At 39.3% G+C, this 24,628-nt stretch overlaps 1 protein-coding gene across 1 annotated transcript in view; it reads left to right on the forward strand.

Annotated features, from left to right (window-relative positions):
* The first annotated feature begins 1,041 nt into the window (after positions 1-1,041).
* Positions 1,042-24,628, forward strand: part of pde1ca (phosphodiesterase 1C, calmodulin-dependent a) — a 57,490-nt gene continuing 33,903 nt past the window's right edge. Inside the window, exons 1-5 of the mRNA XM_040127583.1 lie at positions 1,042-1,135; positions 3,988-4,038; positions 4,205-4,364; positions 14,348-14,461; positions 17,610-17,792. Of these exons, the coding sequence (XP_039983517.1) occupies positions 1,051-1,135; positions 3,988-4,038; positions 4,205-4,364; positions 14,348-14,461; positions 17,610-17,792 (593 nt within the window). The 5' untranslated portion in view covers positions 1,042-1,050. The remainder of the gene's footprint in view (positions 1,136-3,987; positions 4,039-4,204; positions 4,365-14,347; positions 14,462-17,609; positions 17,793-24,628) is intronic.

The raw sequence follows: 24,628 nt of genomic DNA on the forward strand, positions 1-24,628 counted from the left end.
GATTTATCCAATCGTCATAAATCTAAATAGATATTTTCAGTCCATGTTTGGGAATAGGCCTACCAAAGCATTTTGCGCCCAACCCCCAGTCAGCCTGATGTTGACGCTATAACAGTCAAAAATATATATTTTTTTAATTTAAAAGACTGGCCACCCCCACACCGTGATTCCTGTTCACTTCAGATTAGATTCACATGTACAACTCAATATACTCTACACTACTAAAAAAGCCTATTGGACCATAAAAATCCACCATGATGGCCGACACAATTTTGAAATTTTTGAAAAACACATTTTAGACATCTCCTCCTAAACCATAGGTCTAATTGCTACCAAATTTTCTGTAGATCATCATTCAACCAAGCTTATTAAAAGTTGTATAAATCTTGTTGATATCTTATTCAGTTTTGAAGATATTGACCAATAAACCTCACAAGGGGCAAGGCCTAGCAGGAAATTGGCCATAACTCATTAATGATTTTTCCAATCATCATAAATCTGGGAACATATCTTCAGGATGTGTTTGGAAATAGGTCTACCGAAGCATTTTGAACATTTACCATTTGGGGTGTCAAAAATACCAAAAACATGTACTTCAAAACTTAGTGAACAGAATTTCACCAATTTAGGTCTGCATGCTTTGGTGGCAAGTGTTAACCAAAACCTGAAGTGCCATATTGATTGGTGCAAGTGGGTATGGCCTGTCATATATTTGCTCATAACTCAGGATTCCTTTTAGCAATTCTGATTAAACTAGTTACAGACATGAGAGAACAGCTACTGTGGGTGTGCATGCAGAATCACAGTGCCCTTGAGGGATGAAGAGCAGGAAAGAGGAGGGGGCAGGTGGCCAGCATTCCTCCTGAACACAACTGCTGAAAGCTCTGCAGCACCTCCAGCCTCAAGCAGGACTACAAGCACTGCCAGGGTTACAGCCTCTCAGGGGGAACAGCCTGTGGGTTCACTCATCTCCTGGGAAACAGTGCTATGCTCTCTCCACACTCATCCACTGACAGAAAGAAACCAGAGGAGTGCACATCAAGAGCCACAATGACAGAACCGAAGTCTAAGAAACAGGGATTTAAAAAGTGTCGGAGTGCCACTTTCAGCATTGATGGCTTCAGCTTCACGATCAGTAAGAGACTCTTTGTTACAGTGTGGTATGCTGTCTGTGTCTGTATGTGTGTGTGTGAGAGAGACAGAGACAGAGAGGTTTTGCTTGGTGCTCTTTTGTTGCTGAACAAATGGTGTTCTTTACTTCAGGTTTGTTTGACTTGTAGGTGCTCACTCTCCTGGTACATTTTCCTCCATCTTTAGGATATCTTCCTTTACTACAAAAGAAAAAAAAATTAAATATGTTTTAAATTTGCTTTGTTACGTACTGACATATTTAACATAACTATAACTATTATTTCTGCTTCATTCAGTCCAAATTGTCATTATCCAGATCTATAATACAACATTATTAAGATCTATAACATGATGTCATATGAATGTGAGATCTAGTAGAATTTGAATCAGTGTATAAACTGGGGCCCATGTGAGTCCTTCAATTTTTGTGCTCTGTAATACACTTTATAGCAAAAGTAGACACTCCTCTCCACATACTATAGTGTACCTTTGGTTTGGGCTCCAATGGAGAATTAAGGGAAATCTTAATACTTTAACCTACAGTGATTTTAGACACCAGTGTTCTTCCAACTTTTAGTCAACAGTTTGTGATTGTCCCTATCCTGGTTAGCTAATCTGTTCAATTAGTCAATCTGTTCATGTTTCTCACTCACTTGGTTTACCTGCCTTTCTGTGACAGCTGCTGTCTAGGAATGTTGGTACAGCAGGAAATGCAGCTTCAATAACCCATTCCTCAGTTCTCAGGTTGGGCTAAGTGGAGATACTATGTTGAATAAACTTGTGGTAAAAGAGTTTGGAGAGTGGGGGTGTTGTCCAGACAGACTCGCTGCAGTCAGTTTGGATGCAGAAAAGCTGCTCAGTATTCAGCTCTGACTTTTGACAGAAGATTGAGGACAGTATATCGTGAAGATCAGTCAGAAGCTTTAATCATCATGGTTGTGGAACCAGGGAGGAGCTCTCCTTTGAGCAAATTCCCTGTGTTATTATCCCATATCCAAGCATACCCCTAGTCTGTGGTGGTAGAGGATTATGACTAAAACAGACAGAGGCCCAACTTTGAGCACCAGTTGAGCATTTTTATTTTAGTCTTCAGGGGATATTAACAATGGTATAGCTGTGGTGTAGAGGGCCCACCCCTGTCAAGACCTTCAAGTCTTTCTTCAAATCACTTATCAATAGGCAGGGAGCAATTGAATGACATTATAATCAGAATTGCCTAAAAGGGACCAAGCTGCACCTGTGTAGGCACCCTTGATATTACCGTAGCACTTAACCATAGTCAAGAATACTGTTATTCCTTGTGCTACATCTTACATTTTGCTATTACTGGCAGAGACTTCTTCAATTGGCAATGATGATATTGATCATGATGATGTTGGAAAACACGTTGGTGATTTGATTCACTGCTCTTGTAACTTCCCCAATTGGTGAAACAGAAACAGCACACACAATTCACAATTAATTCTCTTGAACTCTCTCAATGAGTTGCATATACTGTCTCTGATTACAAAATCAAAGACTGTCCTTGATTGCAAAATGAAATCTACAATTACAATTGTATACAAGCGAGTTCTTGTCTGTATAAGAACAAATGCAGGAATAACAGCACATTGTTTTAAAACCATGTTTCTGCTGGCTCTCTGAAAACATTTACTGACGCCAGTCCTCCTGTGAAACTTCCTAGCCAGCAAATGGTGTCTGCTTTACATTTACAGTTATTCATTTGACACTTGTGTTCAAAGTGATGAACAAATGAGCACATCAGCCACAGCACATCAGGAAGTCTTTGAGAAGAAGTGCATCAATAGTCAGTATCACCTGACACAAGTGCCACAAGGCTGTAGCTGCCTTCAAGTAACATATAATAACATATAATATTGTTTGAGCTAATGCCCTAGCACTGTTAAAACTAAGATGCGACTACTGCTAACTAGCATGTGAATTCTTATAGTGACCATCTACCGCTCAAATGGGTGCCTGTATACAACTAATGATGCCATCCTGGCTTGCTTAATGCAGCAGTCTTTGAGACCAGAGCAGCTGTTCTATTATTTACAGTGACACAATATAAATACAATGTATATGCAATATGTAACAACAGAGAGGATGATAAGAATATGGAAACTTTTTTAAAAAGAAAATACTATTGAATTGTGAATCAGTTACAGCATTAAAAACAGTTACCGGTTTTAATCGGTGTATGTCTGTATTCACATTAGTAGAACAAGAGGCTGTTTTGTGTCTGATTACGGGTTGCTGTCTCTATGGTAACCAGAAGAGACAGGAAATGACTGTGACATAATTTTGCCTGGTGCAAATAAATTTGTATGTGTGTGTTTTCAGTTGTTAGGTTGCTGAGCTCAGGGAGTCATTATCACTGAAGCGCAATCTGGCTGTTCTTTGTCCCAACCAATCACACACACACACACACACACACACACACACACACACACACACACACACACACACACACACACACACACACACACACACACACTTATTAATCCTTCGCTCTTTCTGGGTGCCTCCCATTAAAAATTGGAAGGGTCAGGTGTCCTCCTGGGCCATAGATTCGTCTATATTTATCCTGTAACAGAAGACATTAATTTACTTATTCTTTTGTATGTATATGTAACATTATTTTAGTTCCTTTATTGGTTCAGTGGTGATTTGAGCTATGGTATCCTTTGTGGAAAGCATCACAGACCACCAAGGACACTGAATAAGCTGGATGAAACCTTATAGGATTTCTGGCTACTGTTTGGAGTTGCCAACAAGTTAAACAGTGGAGCTTTAATATGTCAATTCAGTAACGCACAGTCCTGCACGCCCTCACCAGTGTTTTTCTCTAAACAGTTGCCAACGAGACAAGGGAAAACAACCGCTGTCCACTGGTGTGCTTTGCATGTGAGTTCACCAAAGTTCACCAGTTTTCAATTTCCAGTTCATCTCTGGAAATTCAGTTGTTATCATCATCTGGTGTGTAGTGGAGGTAGATATCATGTGGTGGTGTAGTTGAAGATACATGTAAAAGCAAGCAAAATATGTTTTTGTTTGTATGGAAATTGTTCAGGCTCGCAGTCCCAGAATGCACTATACACTGCTGACACAGCCAGCATTCGCATCACTGACCACAAAGGAATTCTAATCGGCCCACGCAATGCTGAGGAGATCCTGGCTGATGAGCTGCCAATGCTTGATTCACCAGACGCCATGGAGAAGACTGCTATCAGGTCTCACATTCACGCATACACAGAAACAATACACGTATACAGAAACTCCTGAAGAAACTCTAGGTTACAAACATAAACTGGCCTTTGTTTCTCCTTATCATTATTTATCTTGAGGTGTATGGTCATATATGTAGAATATAAACCATGTGTGAAAATAGAGATATGGCTAAGAGGCCATAGGTCAAAGGTCCTCAGAAGGGGTCTTGCAGTTCCTAAAGGCAGGTAATGCTTTGTAACTAAAACCATATGTGAGTGACAGTTTTTAGGAAAACAACTGTCCTATTTAAGAGTTGGTGACCAAGGCTGAATTTCAGAGTGGTTTATTGGCTTCACACCCTCTCACAAGCAGATCTGCAGATGCTTGACTTGATGCTGTTCTTCTTTATAATAAACTTTTATATGCAATCAAGACAGTGTCAGCGGAGTCTCCTTCATCCTCTTCACATCATCAACACCATCAAATAAACTACAAGAATTTTGGCGTCACAAACTTGGTCGTGTTGTGCCCTGCCGCATCTTCACCAGCATCAGCGCGCCGACTCCCGCTCCACGCCGGCAGTTCAGGTGAGCATTCCTCACATTTTTGGGGCGCTGGTTTGTTCGTTGAGGCTGTTGTATTTGCTGGTTGGACACACCGCAAAGAATCGTTTGTGTGTGCGTGTCATGATGTGTTGATGTTTGGTTCGGTGCTCCGTTCTAAATTTGGTTTGTTGCGTTGCTAGGGCGACGCAACAGGGGGGAGTAGTGTAGTAAAGACGTAAAGAAAATAAGAAGTTAAAGACGGAAAGACGTAAAGAAAATAAGAAGTTAAAGAAGGAAAGACGTAAAGAAAATAAGAAGTTGAAGAAGGAAAGATGTAAAGAAAATAAGAAGTTAAAGTACGAAATGGTAGAATAGCCTAATTAGTAGCGGTAAAGTGTGCTAAATAAACGCCATGCGAGATTAATGAAGACAGGGCCCTTATCTTCCTTAACGGTAAGACATGCGTCTTAGCTGCTGCGTGAAAGTTGGCTTTTAAAGAATAGTGGAATTTGACTGGAAATTAGAAACGTAACTCCAGGCCTGGAGGAATTAGGGGAAATTAAATAAAGTAAAAGAAACATAGGAAAAAAGGAAATGTAAAGGAAAAAAGAGGAATAAAGAGGTCAAGCCGCAGATTTGGATGAAGCCCTTAGGAAGGCGGTGTTAGACGGGCCATAAAACCTGGGATGTTACTAGGAGATGTTCCGGGTCAGTTCTAAGAACTGGAGGTGCAGATGGAGAAAATTCAATTGTAAGCTCCCACTCGAACATTCGTTGACGAACGATGTCTGAAGCAGCCTCTCATTGAAATGTCTGCATCTCATTAAGGTAGCATAAATTTAGGAAAAAAGAGAAAAGTGAGCGGCAAAAATGCGCATTTAGTAGGGAAAAGTATGAATGAGTTAACGTTGAGAAATTTGGGATGATGATTGAGTTTGTTGTGAGCTTCTGTTTGGTGTATTCTGCTCTGTGTCTTTGTTTGTTCAACGAGTGGTCTGTCTGTGTGTTTGTCTGCTGCGTGGTGTGTCAGTGGTGCTTCAGCTGGGTGTGACTGGATGTGGAAGGTTCATGTGTGACAGCCACACATAAGTTGTGGTTGAAAATAAGTGGTCTATTGATTCATAAGGACATATATGTTTGCTTTTAATGTTAAATATATATGAGCCTCTTTCAGGGGGACGTTTTGATAAAAATCATGAGCCTTTTTGAAAGGACTTTTGAAAGTAATGATCTATGAGTCTTTAAGGGGACTAAAATTGTTAAAATACATATATGAGCCCTTGAGGGACATTTGATAATATATATGAGCTTCCATTGAGAAGACGTATTGAATCTGCTAAAATATGAGCCCCGAGAAGAACATTTTTATTGTAGAAAAAGTAGGGAGAACAACGAGGATGTTTTGTGTGCACAGGAATGAGCAAGAAACAAGATAGGAAGGGAAAGGTAACTATCTGATAAAATTACCAATATTAAAACACGCATTTGGTTTTGATGAGGGACCGATTGAGTGGTTGATGAGCGTGTAGTTTTTCTCTGTTTTTACTTTTTGCCTCTCTGTGTGTGTGAGAGAGAGAGTGAGAGAGTGCTGCACCCTCCCTTCCCTCTTGGTCAGAACCTGAGAGAAAAAAAAAAAAAAAAAAAAAAGGAAAAACTGATGAGCAGGGGCTTAGAGTAAATGGATAGTCTTTAAGGACATGTGAGTCTATCTAAAGTAGAATAACTTGGAGATTTAAGATATTATTATTTAAATAAATTAAAATAAGACTCTTGATACTCTGAAGTTGGCAACTTTATTTCACTTTTTGTTACTGATTGTGGCAATACAGTGGTTTGTAATTACTTTAAATGGGAAATTGAAGAGAGGAATAATCTAAATAAACTTTTGAGGAAAAAAAAAAAAAAAAAAGGGTTGATTTGATTTATAATAAGGGAGTATAAGGTAATTATTACAATGCCGAAGAAGGATGGTAATACTTTGAAAACAATCACTCCGGTTGATGTTGTGCAGAAGAGTAATCCCCTAATTAAAGGTGTAGAAAAAATGTCGGAAAAGTGGCATAAGCGTTGGCCTGAAATTGACCAACTTTGGCCAGTGGGGACACTCAACCCAGATGTAATTAAAATAATGCAGGTGCTTATATCTACATATAAGGCGGATCAGAAGAAAGGTAAAAAGGGACAGAAACGCAAAGAAAAAAGACAAACAGAGCTTGGCATTCTCCAGTTGTTTGAAAATGAGGGACAGAAATTGTTGGAAGCTGAAAAAGATAAGAGGGAGAAAGGCACAGAAGAAATAGAGAAGAATGCAAAAGAAATAGAAAAATTAGTGGCAGAAACTAATACACCATTCTCACATACGGCCCCAATAAAAAAAAACCCCACCATATAAGAAGGAGGTGAAGTTTGAGGAGATTTATCGCCAACTTCCAGTGATTAGTCAGGAGGGTATCACATTACAGATGACAATGAGCGAATAATAGAAACAGGAAGAGCGGAAACAACCATAAAGATGTATCCAAACACCAAAAGTAAAAAGAAAACGGCACGTTTAGAAACTAAGGGGGGACTAAGGATCAAGAAGATGGAAAGTGGAGAGGATGATCAGAGTGATTCGGATGAAAATATGGGTGGATATGACCCAGCAGTCAGACGGATGTTGGCTAAAGCGGAGAGAAAAGGAGTCTGAACGTGGAGGAAAAAGGATCAAGGAGATGACAGCTCCAATGAAAGTGAGAACGGAAACAGCGATGGAGACTCGGAGACAAGGTGTTCGTGAAGGTGTTTAGAAGGAAGTGGTTTAACGAACGGCGTGAAGGACCATTTGAAGTTGTTCGCAGTACCGGAACTGCGGTCCAGGGTAAAGGATCTCCAACGTGGTATCATTTAACACATTGTGTCAAAGCGCCAAGTGAAGAGGTGTCGTCCTCATTTAGCAGAAATATTGAGGGCTTAAGAAAGCCGGAAGAAAATGTGGAACAACATGAAGAAGAAGCAGAGGTCTATGAAGACCTCCAGGCTGAAGGGCCTGAGGGGATTGTCCATATTGGGGACAATGGTGATGACCTTGAGCACACTCCTGATGATGCCAGGGATGACTTCGCAGTTAATGAACAGGAAAGAAAATTTGATGATATTGATTTCCAATATGTCCCAGAAACAGCAGAGCCCATTTCTGTGGGGCATGATGCATCAAAGACACCAGAGGGCTGTGAGCCTCTTTCAGGGGAATCCAGAGATTCAGTCAGACGAAGGAGTCCAAGGCCAGTTCAGAAAAGGGTTTTACCAAAACGTTACGAGAACTAGAGTTGAAGCGCCTTTTTGGAAAGTCAGTTCAGCTCCCATGTAATTGTACGAAAGAGAATACTGGCGAAGGGTAATTCAGAGTTCAGTGGCAAGATAATCATGGCAAGGTTCTTGATCTGTTGGGAGCATCACCACTAGGGAAGTATGTGTTAATTAATGATCAGAGGAGAATAAAGATTGAAGGTGACTGTAGCCTTTATGTACGAGGGCTTCAGCAAGAGGATCAAGGTGACTATAGGTGTTCTTATTATGATCCACAAGTTCAGAGTGAGGGGTCAGAGACAGGGTTTAGAACTAAGATAGTGCCTTATGAGTAATAAATGCAAGTAAGATCACACAACTTCAAGTTCTTAAAGAAGTAGGAGAATTAACAACTATAATGTCAACTCTCCGGCCGGGAACTGGGAAAAAGGAACAGAAACCTATTCTTCCAGTTCTGCAGCTTACAAATGTATCGCACTTAACAACAGTTGCAGTTCGGACGACTTCACTGACACCAACTGCTTCGAACTCTGTGATTAGGGTAAATTTAGGCAGTGCGCCTCATCTTCCATGTCAGTGTGGTAAATGGAACATTGGTGCCAATAATCCTCCTAAGTGGAAAAATAATCGCGGTAAAGACGTAGTGTTAATAGGACCTGATGTCGACATTGTGCCTCATGATCGAAGGAAGTATGTATTGTACAATGACATGAAGTGGATGAAGATAGAGGGTGATTGCTCGCTTGTTTTGAGAAATGTTACTTGGGAAGATCAAGGGGAATATACATGCACCTATTATGAACCACACTTAAAATTTGTATCATTTCGAAACTATTGGATAGAGGGATATGTAACTCGCAAAGTGACACTTGTGATAATAAGTTTTATTCCTGTTCAAGTAGTTAGAAAAGTTCAGGAGCAATTTACTACAGCAACTACAAAGGGGATATATAGCGACCAGGTGATGTATACTACTTTAGCTCCAGAAGTGACTAAGAGTGTCAAGATGACAACTCCGGTCGATACTTTAGTTACGACTCAGAAGGGGATAAATAGTACAACAATGGTGGTGACGACTCAAACGTCCGTTACTTTGGGAAATTCTATAAGTAAGGTTGTGACAGGGGCTGTCACAAATAAAACATTGACTGAACTCGTAAACAGGACACAGACGCCTGTTATGGTACCTTTGCCACCTGAGGAATTTGTTAATGGGACTCAAAAGCCAATGTTGTAAATAGAGGTTAGCTTGAACAGTAGTAGTAAGAGATCTGAAATTCGGGAATCAATAGTGGACAACACTAATGTAAACTCATCTGAAACAATTCAGAGGACTCTGTCAGATATGACCAATGACCTCGATGACCTTGACCGGACACCAGACGACATGATTGAATCCTATCGAGCATTACAAAAGAGAGAAACTACGTGGAAGGCATATGGATTTGACTCCTCGGTGCTACAAATTTCAGACCCACGGGCAGGTAGAAATTTGTGGTTTCAACAATTGACTCATTCTGTAAGATCGATTAAGGACATGAATTGCCCATGTGTGGTGAGAATTCCACCACCAGACACATGGCCTGCAATTATGGAAACAGTACCAGAACCGCTGCTTCCTAAGTGTCAATCTTATGCACTATCATGGCTGTTGTATCAGCAGAAGTCAAGAGAAGATAAGGTTATGGCTTTATCAGTACATCTGTTTAGACCCAGATTTGATTGTTCTTGGTTGAGAAACTTGCCATATTTAAACTTACTCGACAAACACGAGGATGTGACCACAGCAGTTCCTGATGGACAGGACGTGACACCTGTAAAGGCTGAAGACTGTTTTTGTTCGAATGAAACACATAATGGCCCTGGTATGTTTATGGGAATAGCAGACTGTGATAAATATATGATGCAATTTAATGGGCGTGAACACAAGACTGTTGATGGGTTATATACAGTGACCTTTCATACACCGCACCGCAAACAGAGTAAAACTGAGGTAAAGGTGAAGAACCAAACTTTGCCTGCGAATATGTGACTATAGGGAATTTTAGAGACATTTGGTGGTTTTGTGGTGATAAAGCATACTTATTTCTGCCATATGGATGGACCGGATACCGTTACATGGCGAGATTGAAGCTTCCATATGAAGTTTTGGCAGTCCAGAAGGGACAAGCACCTGATGAGGTCAAATCTACTGCTGTTCCTGGTAGTAGGAAGAAAAGGGAAATGGCACAATTTCATAATCTGGAGTCCTATCATTGGAGGATTAGTCTGGAGAGAAATGGGGTATAGGACTATTTCCATGGTATGGTGTAACATTTTTGGCCGATCATATTGATAATATCACCTACACCTTGCAGGGTTTTGCAAATGAGACTATAAAGGGGTTTGAATACTTGTCAAACACCCAAAGGAGTCACAGACTGACATTGCTGAAACATGATATGGCTCTTGATTATATTTTGGCCAAACAAGGTGGCCTATGTGTGGCTATACTTTGATTCCTGACAACTCTGATAATATTACTAGTGTTGTACATACATTGAAGAAAATTAGGGATGTGTTTGACGCATCACAAGGAGCTGGATGGTCTGCTAATGTTTGGTTACGAGACAAATTTGGAGTCTTAGGTGCGGCATTGATTCAAATTTTGATAGCAGTTCTTATATCACTGTGTGTGATGTTTTGCTTTTGTACGCTGCTACTGACCTTTGCGAAAGCGATGATATTAAGATGGGTTGGAGTTGTGATGCCTGGAGATCAGGTACAGATGCCCCTACTACATAAGAGTGACCCAGACGACGAAGATGAGGAACTGGTGGTGGAATGCAAATTGATTGAGAAATATCCTTTTTGAACATGATTTCATTATACTTTATGCATTTATTTTTGGTATTGTTTAGTTAATTTGTAGTGTCTTACTATGGAGAGGTATAATCGAAGGGGGGAAATGGAAATGTGAATATTAACTTGGGATAATGTGATAATCTGCATCTGATGTTTTTTCTTTTTGAAAGATACTGGTTGGTGTTTTCTTTCTTTTCTCCCAGAATGTTATTGGGGAAAAACGACTGTGAGGGTGGCTGACTGTTCGGGGACCCTGATGTTCCCAAACACTCAGAACAAGGAGGGTGAAAAATGGACGAAGGGCCCTGAACAAGGACATTGTGGGACTAAAATATCTGGACTCAAAAGACCATCAACACTACAACGAGAGTTGACGCTGCTGAGGAGCTGCAGTGTGATACCTTCTTATGTCTTCTCTTATGTATATGTATACATTTTACAGTGTGAAATGTAATCTGTGATATTGCTAATATCTAAAGTAGGACATTTATATGCTGAGTCCAAAATGATAATTTGCGTTAATTGGGAATCTTTTTGTTTTAATTGCCTTAGGAATGTTGTTCTTTGTCAGTAGGTAAATACACTGGGACTTCATTTATTTTCTTTTTCTCTGTGCTTAGGGAGATTGGTGCTAGGCAGGGAAAGGTCCATTGGAGGGTCAGATGGGACGACCAGCCTGAATTTGGACATTATTTCATTTTATTTTCTGAGGTTTCCATATGTATTTGCCTAGGAGATATCTCTATATATATTTTTTTTCCCAAATTTTTCTTAATTGGCTTGGAGTACTATATGTGGTCGCTTAAGGCAGCAAGGGCCATGATTGATTGATGAAACTTGTGAAAAAAGGACAGCTGCCTGACAGGTTTTTGCTCTCACACTCCATAAATTTGTTGTTTGGCTAAGGTTAAGCTGCAACAAGCAGTATAAGAAGAACTGTCTTTCTTGGTACATTTGTAAACATAATTCTTTTCTTTTTGAGGCTCTGTAAGCCTCAAAGGGGGGAAATGAGGTGTATGGTCATATATGTAGAATATAAACCATGTGTGAAAATAGAGATATGGCTCAGAGGCCATAGGTCAAAGGTCCTCAGAAGGGGTCTTGCAGTTCCTAAAGGCAGGTAAAGCTTTGTAACTAAAACCATATGTGAGTGACAGTTAAAAAACAACTGTCCTATTTAAGAGTTGGTGACCAAGGCTGAATTTCAGAGTGGTTTATTGGCTTCACACCCTCTCACAAGCAGATCTGCAGATGCTTGACTTGACGCTGTTCTTCTTTATGATAAACCTTTATATGCAATCAAGACAGTGTCAGCGGAGTCTCCTTCATCCTCTTCACATCATCAACACCATCAAATAAACTACAATCTTATTATCTGCTGTGTACTGTAAATGATTCATCCACAATTACAATATGAAGTTGCGATGAAGGGAAATGTGTTGCAGCCTAACACCTTCTGGGTGGAAAATATTCAAAGGAATACTTACAAAAAAGACTAGTCTTGAGCCACACTAGTCCTTTGAACTAAATGCTAACATCACAATGCTAAAATGCTCACAGTAACAATGCTAACATGTGGATGTTTAGCAGGTCTGATGTTCACCATAGTCACCCTCTTAGTAGTGAAGTACTACTAAGATCAAAAGTCAGCATATCAAAGACATTTGAATTCTTCCTCTGCAGTCTATGAATCTCTGAACCAAATTTCATGGCAACCTATCCAATAGATGTTGAGATATTTCAGTCAGGACCAAAGTCCTGGAACGACCGACATTGCCGTCCCTCAAACCGCATCGCTAGAATGGTTATAAATGTTAGGGTCATAGGCATCTCATTTATAAAATCTTCTGTAAAATTTATTCTCAAGTTTTTATTTGCAGGAAAGGAGAGTTGTGAGTACCGGAAAGTAGATAAATACATTCTCATAAATCTGTTCAAACTCACACAATTTCCCCCCATGAACTTGAAATGTTGCACATTTGCACAAGTCTAATATCACACAAGCTTTCACTGACAAGACATGCATTCTTTAAGCTAGATTTATATTTGAAGGGGGTTGAAGGAAGTCCCATCATAGCTGAAGTGTACCTACAATGTAGGTTGTGATATACAATTCAGCATCAGATTTCATCTGGTGATATCACCAACACAACACTAGACAGATGTTTAGTTTTCAGTCTTTCATTCGTTGTGACAGAGAGTGGTGATCTCAATTAGCAGAAGGTTTACAGTGGAAATGTCTTGCTAGATGTCTGTTTAGGTATGTTTTGGTGTTATTTCCAAAGCTGACATTTTGCCTTGGTGGTGGTGAAAGAGAGGATGTACTCAGTGAGTGAATGAACTCACCACTAAACTGATGGTGGCACTACAGGAAAGGTCAGGCAGTCACCAAAAACATGATTCTTCCTCTGGGTTCCAAAACTATCCACCGCAGACTTCATGTGAATTTTTCTTGTACCTGTTGAGATATATTTGCTGTATCAAAGTGTTGGTGTAAACAGATGGCTTGACATGGTAATCCTTTGATTATGGCTGTTTGGGTCTGTGTGTTGGCCCTGGCAAGAGATGGGATTATCAAATAGCTCTGTATTTTGTTTTGTGGTGAAATGTAAGACACATCATTAAAAGATTTGGTTTTGTTTCACTGCTTTGGCAACAACATTGCCAATTGACATTGTCTTCACTAACAGTGAGTTTCCCTGGAGGTGCACACATTCTCTTGCCAAGTATGATTCGATTTGTCACAAATTGCGTGTGGAAAGTGGCCTTGGGGTACAGATTTTAGAAATTAGTTTTCAGAGGAATTAGTTTACTTTTAAAGGATATTTGTAAATTTAAAGGTTTACAACTATGGCATCTTGGTCAAAATTAATATAGGTCTATCACACTGTTTCTTACAGTTTCTGATAATGTCAGTGTCTATTGCCGTGACTACAAAATATGTATTATTTAAAATAAATTTTTAATTAATTTAAGGATGCATTTTAAATATTTTCCTGAAGATATGCACCTATACCTGTATTGGTAATTTATTAATAATATGTAATATGTATTCAGCAATATCTGTAATGATAAAACAAAGATTATTATGAAAGGTGTTCTAAGATTAGGCACTCCAGCATGAGAATCTTTCATTTCTGGATGAGCGTCAAAGGTTGAAGCCATTATGTCAGTGTAAAGGACAGTTGTAATGCTTGTAACAAGCTGTGTTTGGTATATTTCCTTCTCTCCCTGACTTCTGATTCTACACTGCAAATCAAGCATCCAGCATTGTTTAAATGAAGTGGTGATGGTGATGTTGGTGTTGGTGTGGTGGCTATGTGTTGCAGGTTGCGATGTCTTGTAAAGCAATTAGAGAGCGGGGAGGCATCTGTGGTGAACCTGAAGAAAAACCTGGAGTATGCCGCGTCAGTCCTTGAAAATCTATACGTTGAGGAAACCAGGCAAGGAGCTTTCAGCTCAGTTTTGTTTTTATCAAACTATACTGAAATGTGTACTCTGTGAGACTAAAAGTTCACTTTTGTTTTAACAGAAATTGGGGAATTTTGAAGTATTTTGCTTGGTCCTGTTATAATTGATTATTACATACACCCAAGCATTGGTGGAGGTAATATTGAGATTCTTTATTTAAGTAAATGTAGTAATACCACAAAGTTAAAATTCTTCATTACAAGTAAAAGTCCTGCATTCCAAATTTTACCTAATGCTACAATATGCAAGTTCTGGAATTAAGCTAATACTAGCATGAGACTCAAAAGCAAAACCACTCTGCTCCTCCCACCCCTCCCTCTCATTATTCCATTACACTCTGCCAAGCCCTTAACCTACATTCTCGTCATCGCCTAATGCAGGGATCGGGGGTTTGCTAGCCTGTGAGTAAACCATAGCATGTCTTTCAGCAGCTAATATTAGCTTTAAGCCTCAGTGTGAGAGGAGTAGCAGACAAGAAGCGTGAATTGACAGCCGTGTTATTAGAATCCAAGGCTGATCATTTTCCATAGGACAGACCTGGACATTCCCTTGACTTTCTTGCCTCCCTGACTCAGTTCATTCTTCATACAGTATGTCCCAACTTGAAAACTTGCACTCTGCTTCACAGTTTGAGTGTCCAATATTTTAAAACTCACTGAATTAGAAAAATAAGTGGGTATGCACAGAACGAAAAGTAGCTTTTGTTGTGGAAGATTCTCTACAAAGGACTCTGAAGACAATATAACACACAAAACACTGGTAGGGTTAAAGTGAAATATATTGTAAGTTACAATAAAGGGGACAAACAAACCTTATCACAAGAAGTCAAAGGAGAGTCTCTCAAAAGTAAGAGTCTTAAAATCATCTTTTATAGTGTTTCTTGAGACAAAGAACTTAGTCCAGATTGGTTATTTTCCCCTCAACCCAAAGACATCATCCAATAAGAAGAAACATATATAATGTTCACACGCTGCCATTGCACTGGACATAAATTGAAGCTCAGACACTACATAGCTTGGCTTATTTCCATTTATGATAAGGCTGCAGGCTGCTCCATAGGTAGCATCTGTCTCAATCCAAATATCTGTCTACGGCCCCTGGGAGAGACCTTAAATCTTCTATAGGAGCATTAAAAAATGTTAATAAATTATAAACCAACTATTCTTTCACATTTACAAGTCAGCTGATTCTATCTCTCCTCCATGCTCCCCAATGATACTGTTTTTTGTAGAAAAGCACCTGCAGCGCCGCTGGCTGGTGATTTGGTCCAGTTTAACATCTCGCTTGTCACAGAGAAAAGTTTGCACAACTCATAGCACAGAGACCCAATCTGGCTGCCAACAATGGCAACTCACTTGGGGGCACAAACATGTCACTTTTTTTTAACTACAGGTCTTAGTTTTTATAGTGCTCATTGTTCAAGTGGAGCTATTAATGTTAGAGCGTAATCTGCTAGGTCTGACCAAACATTTTCTGTTGCCTCTCCTTCACATTATAAGCATTCCATTGTCAAACCTGGGTGGCTATTATTGTGAAGCAGCCAGGGGAAATGTAATCTATTTGTCACTGGCATCAGAATAGCTGGTGTTTGGGGAAAGAAAATACTCCTACACAGTAAGACAACGTATTTTGGGCACTTTTTGTAGGTGTATCAGTTTTAATGATCACAGGAAAGAATGTTAGGAAAAGAAACTCACACAGTGAGAAATGGTTCCATGAAAGAAAAAAACTGAGCGACCCAAAATTTTGTGCTGTGTGGGGTGGTAGGAGGAGTGTCCGAATTTTAGACACCCACTGGCTCTGCATTTGGACAGCACCTTTCCACGTTAAGATATGTTTTGGAGCATATTTCAATAAAAAATATTAGCAAAAAGTTAAATACTGTAGCTATAAGTAAAAGTAGGCCTACAGTATCTAAAGTGTAGGTACTCATCATGCAGGATGGCCTTTTTCAGAATGTTATGTTATTGTATTTACTATTATGTTTTTTTAACACTGTTACTTCAATGATGAGCCTTTTTAAACAATACATTATATTTTAAAAGCTAATTGCATGTTTTGTATGTAAAATCTTAATCTTCCAAGTGCTAGCTTTCAAGCGAATTTAGTAGAGCAAAAAATAAATAATTTCCTCCAAGTGTAGTAGAGTAGAAATAAAACAATCCATAAAATGGTAATTCTTTAGCAAAGTACAAGTAAAACTGTAAAGCCGCAGTTATGTACAGTAATTGACTGTAATTATTACCTTTACACCACTGGTTTTGAGAAATAGATTACTGTAAAATCTATGCTGATGCAGTCTTCATACATTATGGCATAGTGGCAACACTCGGGAAAACACTTGCAGAATTGGGACACCATAACCTTGCACATGAATGGGGACTTTTGGAACATGAGACCACAAGAGAGACTGGAAAAAGACCTTAAAAAGATGTTAAATTACTGAATTGTGAAATTGGGATCAAGTTGTGAGTAAATAAAGATAGGACTTAGCAATACTGCTCTCATGGGTTTCACCACTTGAATGCCAAAAATACTGTGTACTCAACTTCCCATTCAAAAACTTAAAATCATGAGTGTCATGTGAATGCTGCATTAATTCCAAGACTGTTAACAATTCCATACGTCTTATAGACCATGAGAAATTTCTACAAACCAAAATAAATGTTGCTTAATTGAATAAACTGTACCTACTTGGAATTGAGATAAATTTCTGAACTAACTTAATAGTGAGCAGAAAATTAAACAACATTTTCAAACATGATAATGTTTGATTCTAAATGTATTAACTCTATGGGTCTATTGTAGGAACTTGTGTCTTTAGCACCACAGCATGTAGTCATTTTAACATCTTCATACGCTTTGGCATCCTGTTTTCTTTTCTTTTTTTATTACTTAATAAGAGTTCACATATTTAGAAAGAAACCATCTATTTTAGTGATAAAGTGTAATCATCAATCAACATCTTTGGAGTGAAAGTGTGATTAAAAAAACAGTGCAAGTAAACAAACAGTGTAGCAGCGCTAAGTCAGATGTTTATTTCTATTTTCATATGTAAAGAGGCCTGCAGAAACTGTACAGCGTGTGAGTTTTGGATTTCTGAATCTGCCTCCCCCGCAGGCACCTGGTGAATCTAGAGGATGAGCTGAGGGACATCCAGTCGGACTCTGTGCCGCCAGAGGTTCGTGACTGGTTGGCTTCCACTTTTACCCAGCAGAGGGGCCTGATGTTGCGCCGCAACGAAGATAAGCCCCACTTCCGCAGCATTGTCCATGCATTGCAGGCTGGCATCTTTGTGGAGAGGTTTGGTTGTTTTATCAACCTAAGTTTGGTTTTGTTGGGTCATGTGGGGGTCTTTTGGCAACAGTCCTTTCAATGTCTGCAAACATGGATCTGAAGGTAATATAATGAATGTTTATAAACCCTTGTTATTTTATTATGTATTATTATAAGTTAATATGGTTTTCACATTAACCTACTTGATAATTGTGCAGTAATATCCAAATGAGTTATGATAGATTAGTATAACATTTTCAATTACACTTGAAAGTGCCGTTCACATATATGACAGGGTTCTATTTGCAAATTCATTTTACCATCCACACTGAAATGCATCAAAAGAAAAACAGTTACATTACTTCTCCTTCATTGTGCTCAGGTTAATGACTGGTAGCATTCGACAAAACATTGTCATCAGCAACCAACTACTGTGGTTGTTCTCAAGAGGATCAAACTCCATTTTGTCCCCTTAGACTCTCCGTGTCACTGCTTTTTTTGGTAATTCACTTTTTATTTTCACAAAATACAGGTGGTGTCATTGGCATTTCCTTCTGTTATTACTCATCATGTGACTGTATAAAAATAATAATAGTCACTTAAACAAGGTCCTCAGTACAGCAACAGAATACCATTCAATGCAAGATGGACAAGTGACCAATTGTGATCAGTGTTTACTTTCTTATGCATATTTGAATTTACTGTGGAAAACTCTGACCGATTCTACTGAAGCTGCCACTTGCAGCCAATTGTCTGTACTGGCAATCATTCTGGTGTATTCTACACACAGTAGTCCTCTTCCTTTCTTTTCATTTTCCAATAGAGTCCTCCAAACTAAAAAACAAAATAAATAATTTCTCATTGCCTTTAGCAGTTACCCATATTTCTGTTTTCTATTTTAGCAGTGCAGTTAGCACGAACACTGCCTTCCATAAAACATTACAAATTACATTTTAAAATAACTTTTATATTTCTGGTCTGACATTATAGTTAATCACTAGTTAAGTTTAGTTACAGAAACTACTTGGGAAAGATGGTGGTCTTTCTTAAAAACAACTACAAGGAAAATAAATAAAACCAGTTAATCCGTCTTATAATCACTGTGTGTGTGTGTGTGTGTGTGTGTGTGTGTGTGTGTGTGTGTGTGTGTGTGTGTGTGTGTGTGTGTGCGTGTGTGTGTGTGCTTGTGTGAGTGTGTGCAGAGACAGAAAGAGGGAGAGAAAGAGAGTCAATCAATTATGCATTTGATTCTGGTTATTTTCTTTGGGGGACATAATTTTGAATACTGAATGAAGCCTTTTGTCTTCTGTTCCAATGACATTTGTATCTTGTCTTGTCCCTTCTAAGAGTTCCATAGCTGGATGACCACAGGGGTGATAATGAAAGTTCAGTCCTATTGTTAATTGTATTATCAGATCAAACGTCAGTCGCTCAAGGTTGAAGATGGTAGTAGCAGGTCTAGCGTATGTTACTTTTGAAACCTTTATTATAGGGTGAGAAGTTCATCTGGAAAGTCCTGAGCATGTCTGAAGAGTTTATATAAAACGATGATAAGTTCACTTAGTGGGTCCAGAAAGTGTGCAAAATTTTAATCAAAACCCACCGTTTCTCTCCTAGCGGTATTTGTGATGAGGGGGAGGGGTGTCCTCACTACAGTTAAAGGAAGAAACACTTGTTTAAGTTAAATAAAGATCACTATCATGGTAAAGCGAAACCAGCACTGTGGTTACAGTGCTGTCAGCCTGTAATGACTGGCTCCGGTGCAAGATTTTTTCATGGGCCCTACTAACAGAGAGATGTATGCTCATGCAAACACACTCACACACACACACACACACACACACATGCGTGCACTCACTGAGCAATTTATTAAGAACATCACACTAATACTGGGAAGCTCCTCCCTTTGCTCTCAAAACAGCCTCAATTCTTTATGGTATGGATTCCAAGATGTTGAAAACATTCATTTGAAATTCTGGCCCATGTTCACAATTGAATCACATAATCTGCAGTTTTCTCGGCTGCAAATTCATGCTGTGACTCTCCCATTCAACCACATTTCAAATGTGTTCAATTGGATTCAGATCTCGTGATTGGGAAGGTCACTGAAGTACGCAGAACTCATTGTCATGTTAATGAAACCAGTTTGAGATAACTTTTGCTTTTGTGACATGATGCATTGTCATGCTGGAATTAGCCATTAGAAGATGGGTAAACTGTGGCCATAAAAGGATGCACATGGTCAGCAACAATACTCAGATAATACCAATCAATCATTGTTGATGATTGATTGGTATTAAGGGGCCAAAAGCGTGCCAAAAAAACATTCCCCACACATTTACACCACCAGCCTGGACTGTTGGCACAAGGCAAGTTGAATCATGCTGTTAATGCCAAATTCTGACCCTACCATCTACATGCCTCAACAGAAATTGAGATTCATCAGACCAGGCTACATTTTTCCAGTTTTCAGCTGTCCAGTTATTGTGAACCTGTGCCCACTGCAGCCTCAGATTTCTGTTCTTGGCTGACAGTCAAGGTTTGATGTGTTGTGCATTCTGAGATGCTTTCCTGCTCACCACAGTTGTAAAGATTGGTTATCTGAGTCACCGTAGCCTTTTTGTCGAACCAATCTGGCCATTTTCCTGTGACTTCTCTCATCAACAACGCATATTTGTCTGCAGGACTGCCTCTCACTGGATGTTTTTTGTTTTTCGCACCATTCTGAGTAAACTCCAGAGAATGTTGCACATGAAAAACACAGTAGATAAGCAATTTCAGAAATACTCAAACCAGCCTGTCTGGCACCAACAGTAATTCCAAGGTCAAAGACAAAATTTTCCCCATTCTAAGGTTTGATGTGAATATTAACTGAAATTCAGGACTTATTTTATGTATGCCCGCCAAATCTGCCAGGATTGGCTGGATAATTGCATGAATAGGCAGGTGTACAGGTGTTCCTAATAAAGTGCTCAGTGAGTCTAGATCGCTAATAAAAAACACAAACAACACCATGAGAACATGATAATATTATTTCTGAGTAACAAGTACACTAACACCTCTGTGCAGATGGGCAGAGTTCCATTTCCAGTTCCAGGTTATATTAAGCACAAGCATTATCTCAAAAATCATTGAGGATGCAAAAAAGAATCAGAGAGATCTAGATGTTACGTAGCTTGAACTCACCAGTGCTTATGGGACTGTGTCACATAAGCCAGTGGCACTCATTCTCCAAGCCTGCTGTGCTCCAGGAAACATCCAGAATCTTCTGCAGGAGTACTTCAGTCGCTTAAGTATGTGCTTTACTCGTAGAGACTACCACTAACTGGTGACGAATTGGGAAAGGCATCGTCACTGAGTAAACAGTCTCTGTGGTCTTATTCTTAGTGGTAGTGAATCTCCTGATTAAGTCTGTGGAGAAGCCAAAGTGAGGCACTGTATGGTATCCAACAGGTCCCTGTTAGAGCACGAATGGACGACCTGACAATAACTGCAAGAGCAGTCACAGAGGGCAGATGGATCCTGTAAGACATGACCGAGAGGTCCAGGGGCGCTAGGATGGAGTTCAAGTCCTCAAGCCCTCCAAGTCCAGGAGCGTGGTTCTGAAAAAGGGCATATCCAGTACCGCTTGAGGTTCAAGATTGAACCCTACCCTCAGCGAGAAAAGAGCCTGGGTAAATGGTAGAGAGCTCAGCTTCTGAGAAGCTGACGGAGAAAGTGTGCAGGAGATGTTCAGACATGGTTGATGGCTCTGGATAAACGTGGTCAGCCACGAAGATTCAAAGTCTGGGGTTACTGGCATGGAGTTCACCCTAGAATTCTTTGGCAGCTGCTCATATACAAAGTGCCCTAAACAACAGTAGAGACCTTGGAGAAGAAAATCAATTGGTTGCCTTTTCTTCATAAGAGTTTTTCCATAATCGGCTTGTATAGTTGTGGGTGCAAACTCCAGATGCCAGTAACATCAGTCATGGAGGAGTACAAGGTAGCCAAGGCTCGTCAAGTCATGATACTGCGAGACAGCTCTGAATCGAAGGTCAACCAAGCTGACATCACCATCTGTACAGGGAGAAAATAGGGAGCAAGCAACACACTGGTGGAGGCAGAAGAAAGACTCTGCCATGCTGACATTGTGGAGGCGGTTAACGAGGCAGCCTAAGCTTGGGTGTCATCACCAGGATAAGGTGCAAAGATGACACATGAGAGTGCCGCTGCTTAGTCCAGAGAGAGCTCTGAATAGTGGAGGTAGAGGGCAGGCAAACCAGGGCAGTTTTGATGAAATAGCAGGGCAGCTGGACGTGCTGGAGTGGTACCTGAGGAGGTCTATAGGCTGGCAGGACATGTGGAAAATGAAGGAGAGGCAGATAAATTTCCTCCTGTGTTCCACCTACAATGTCCTTCTGACACCACCATACCTCCATAGATGTGGGCTTTCTAAGAATTCAGGCTGTGCACTTTGTGGAAGACCAGCAAGTCTCAGGTTGGTGGAGACACAACCAGATCCTGGCCCCAAATGGCTGTAGGATTTGAGGAAGAGATGTTGCAAAGTGGTAAAATCAGAGCCATAGGGGGCTGCTTCATCATATTCATCAGACCAGATCTCAGAAAATAACTGAAATTCTAAGAGGAAATTAAGAATACTTAGCTCAGGCCAGACACTGTTCTTTGCTGAAGGGAAACAAAACAGGTGGTGCTCCTTGAGCTGATGGACCCATGGGAAGAGAAAAGAGGAGAAGCGCATGAAAGGAAGCTTGAGAAATACCATGCACTCATCCTCGAATGCCAGCAGGAGGGCTGGGAAGCCTGGAATCCCCCAGTGGAAGGGGTTGTAGGAGGCTGTGATGACACTTTGATTTTCATGAGTCCTGGTGTGAGACTCAACATGCCAGCCCCCAGCTGCTAGAATCCAGAACCGAACAACACATCTCTCCTCGGACATAATACTCTTTTTTGACCACAATATCAATCAACCTGGAACACTTGGAAGAATAAATTGATTAGTACTTCAACCATCATCATGAACAAGGACAAAACAGGCAACGCCAAAAAGGGCAGGGCCAACTCACAACGACATCCACATCTCCAAAACCACCATGCTGCACAGAGGTAAGTGACATTTTAATCTCCATTGAAAGTAAATTTACAGGATTTTACGCCAGAATCACAGTAATCAATGTGCTGATTCTATAGGATTAGGGCTTGATGGGCCTACTTCAACAAAACACAACGTGCTAAGCTAACTCAGGGTTTCTACACATTTTCTTAAATCAGATTCAAACTTAGAGCTTTGGTTTTATATATATATGGGGTTATATATATATGGCTATATATATATATATATATATATATACCCATTAGCGGCCCATAGCTGATTATTTTGAAAAAAACAAAATGAGGACAGAGGAGTTTGGTGGAGAGGGACAGTCAACAAGAGGTCCCGACTCAGGCACAACTGATGATGAGAGTGCAGACTGTAGGGAGAGTCCAGGTGCAGGCAGGGAGAGACCCAAAGAAAAAAATAAGGATGCGACCAAATCATGTTCTGGTGCCACCAAATGAGAAAGTTGGTAGCATCAGTGTTCACCAAGTTAATTTTAAGACCTTTTAATACCAATTAGAATGAATCCCTGTAGGGATGATATAGACTAGAAATATATACTGAGAGCATGAATTTACTGACATTTATATCACATTTTTGTCTGTATTTCCCAGGAGTATATGACAATTACAGCTGAAACAATTAGTCAATTAATACATTTCTTGATTTAACTGAAAAATAATTGGCTACTTTTTTGAAAATTGATTGATTGTTTAGGTCATTATTCTAGCAAATGTACCAAACATTTGATGGTTCCAGCTTCTCAAATGTGAGAAAATGCTACTTTTCCTCATATTACATTATTGTAAATCAAATCTCTTTGGGTCTCTGACATAACAAGACATTTACTGACATCGACTTGAGCTTTAGGAAATTGTGATGGGTACTTTTTTTTTTTTTTTTACTGTTTTTACGATAATTCCTGATAATATTAATTTACCATTAAACACAACCTAGTTAAGTAGCAGAAAATGGATTTTCCAAACAGTTTGGATAAAATCAGATACAGAAACCTTTTATAACTAACATTACTGTCTACAGCAATGTTAAAAAAAACATGTAAGACCTTTGTGAATGAAATTTGAGACTTTTTAATACCTTTTCAGGCCTTTTTTTGAGGAAACTAAATTAAGTGCTTTGTAAGACTTTTCAAGACCTGCAACTATCCAGAAATATAAGGCTATCATTGTGAAATTGAAATAATTGACTGAAAACAAACTTGACATTTTAATCTTGTAGGATTCATAATATTCCGTATATAGAGTGCCCAACATCTGATTTACTACTACTAAAATACTAAACAAATTACTGTTACAATAGTTAAATAAGGTACTGTTATGACCAAATTAAACAAAGCACTGTTTTAATGAAGTTAAATAATGTACTGTTATGATAAAGTTAAACAAAGTACTTTTTCAAATATATTTGAATAAATTACTGTTATAATAAAGTTAAACAAAGTAAATAAATTTAAAAGTTAAATAAAGTATTGTTATTATTAAGTATTTATCTGTGTTTTCTTATGATCACTTGGTAAAACATTATTAATACTGATTGTAAGTAATCAGTAATCAGTGAACATAGATAGTCCCCTACTATATGTAGCCAATTAAATGCATAATACTCTACCATCTGGATAGCTAGCTGTCTTTACACTAGTATGTAATCACAGGCCAACCAAACATCAAACTAGGTTAATCTTTGCCAGCTTGAGGTGGAAACGAATTTGGCATTCTAGGCATTGTATGCCTATCACTGATATTGT

The sequence above is a fragment of the Xiphias gladius genome, chromosome 5 (assembly GCF_016859285.1).
Source record: "Xiphias gladius isolate SHS-SW01 ecotype Sanya breed wild chromosome 5, ASM1685928v1, whole genome shotgun sequence".
Taxonomy (NCBI): Eukaryota; Metazoa; Chordata; class Actinopteri; order Istiophoriformes; family Xiphiidae; genus Xiphias; species Xiphias gladius.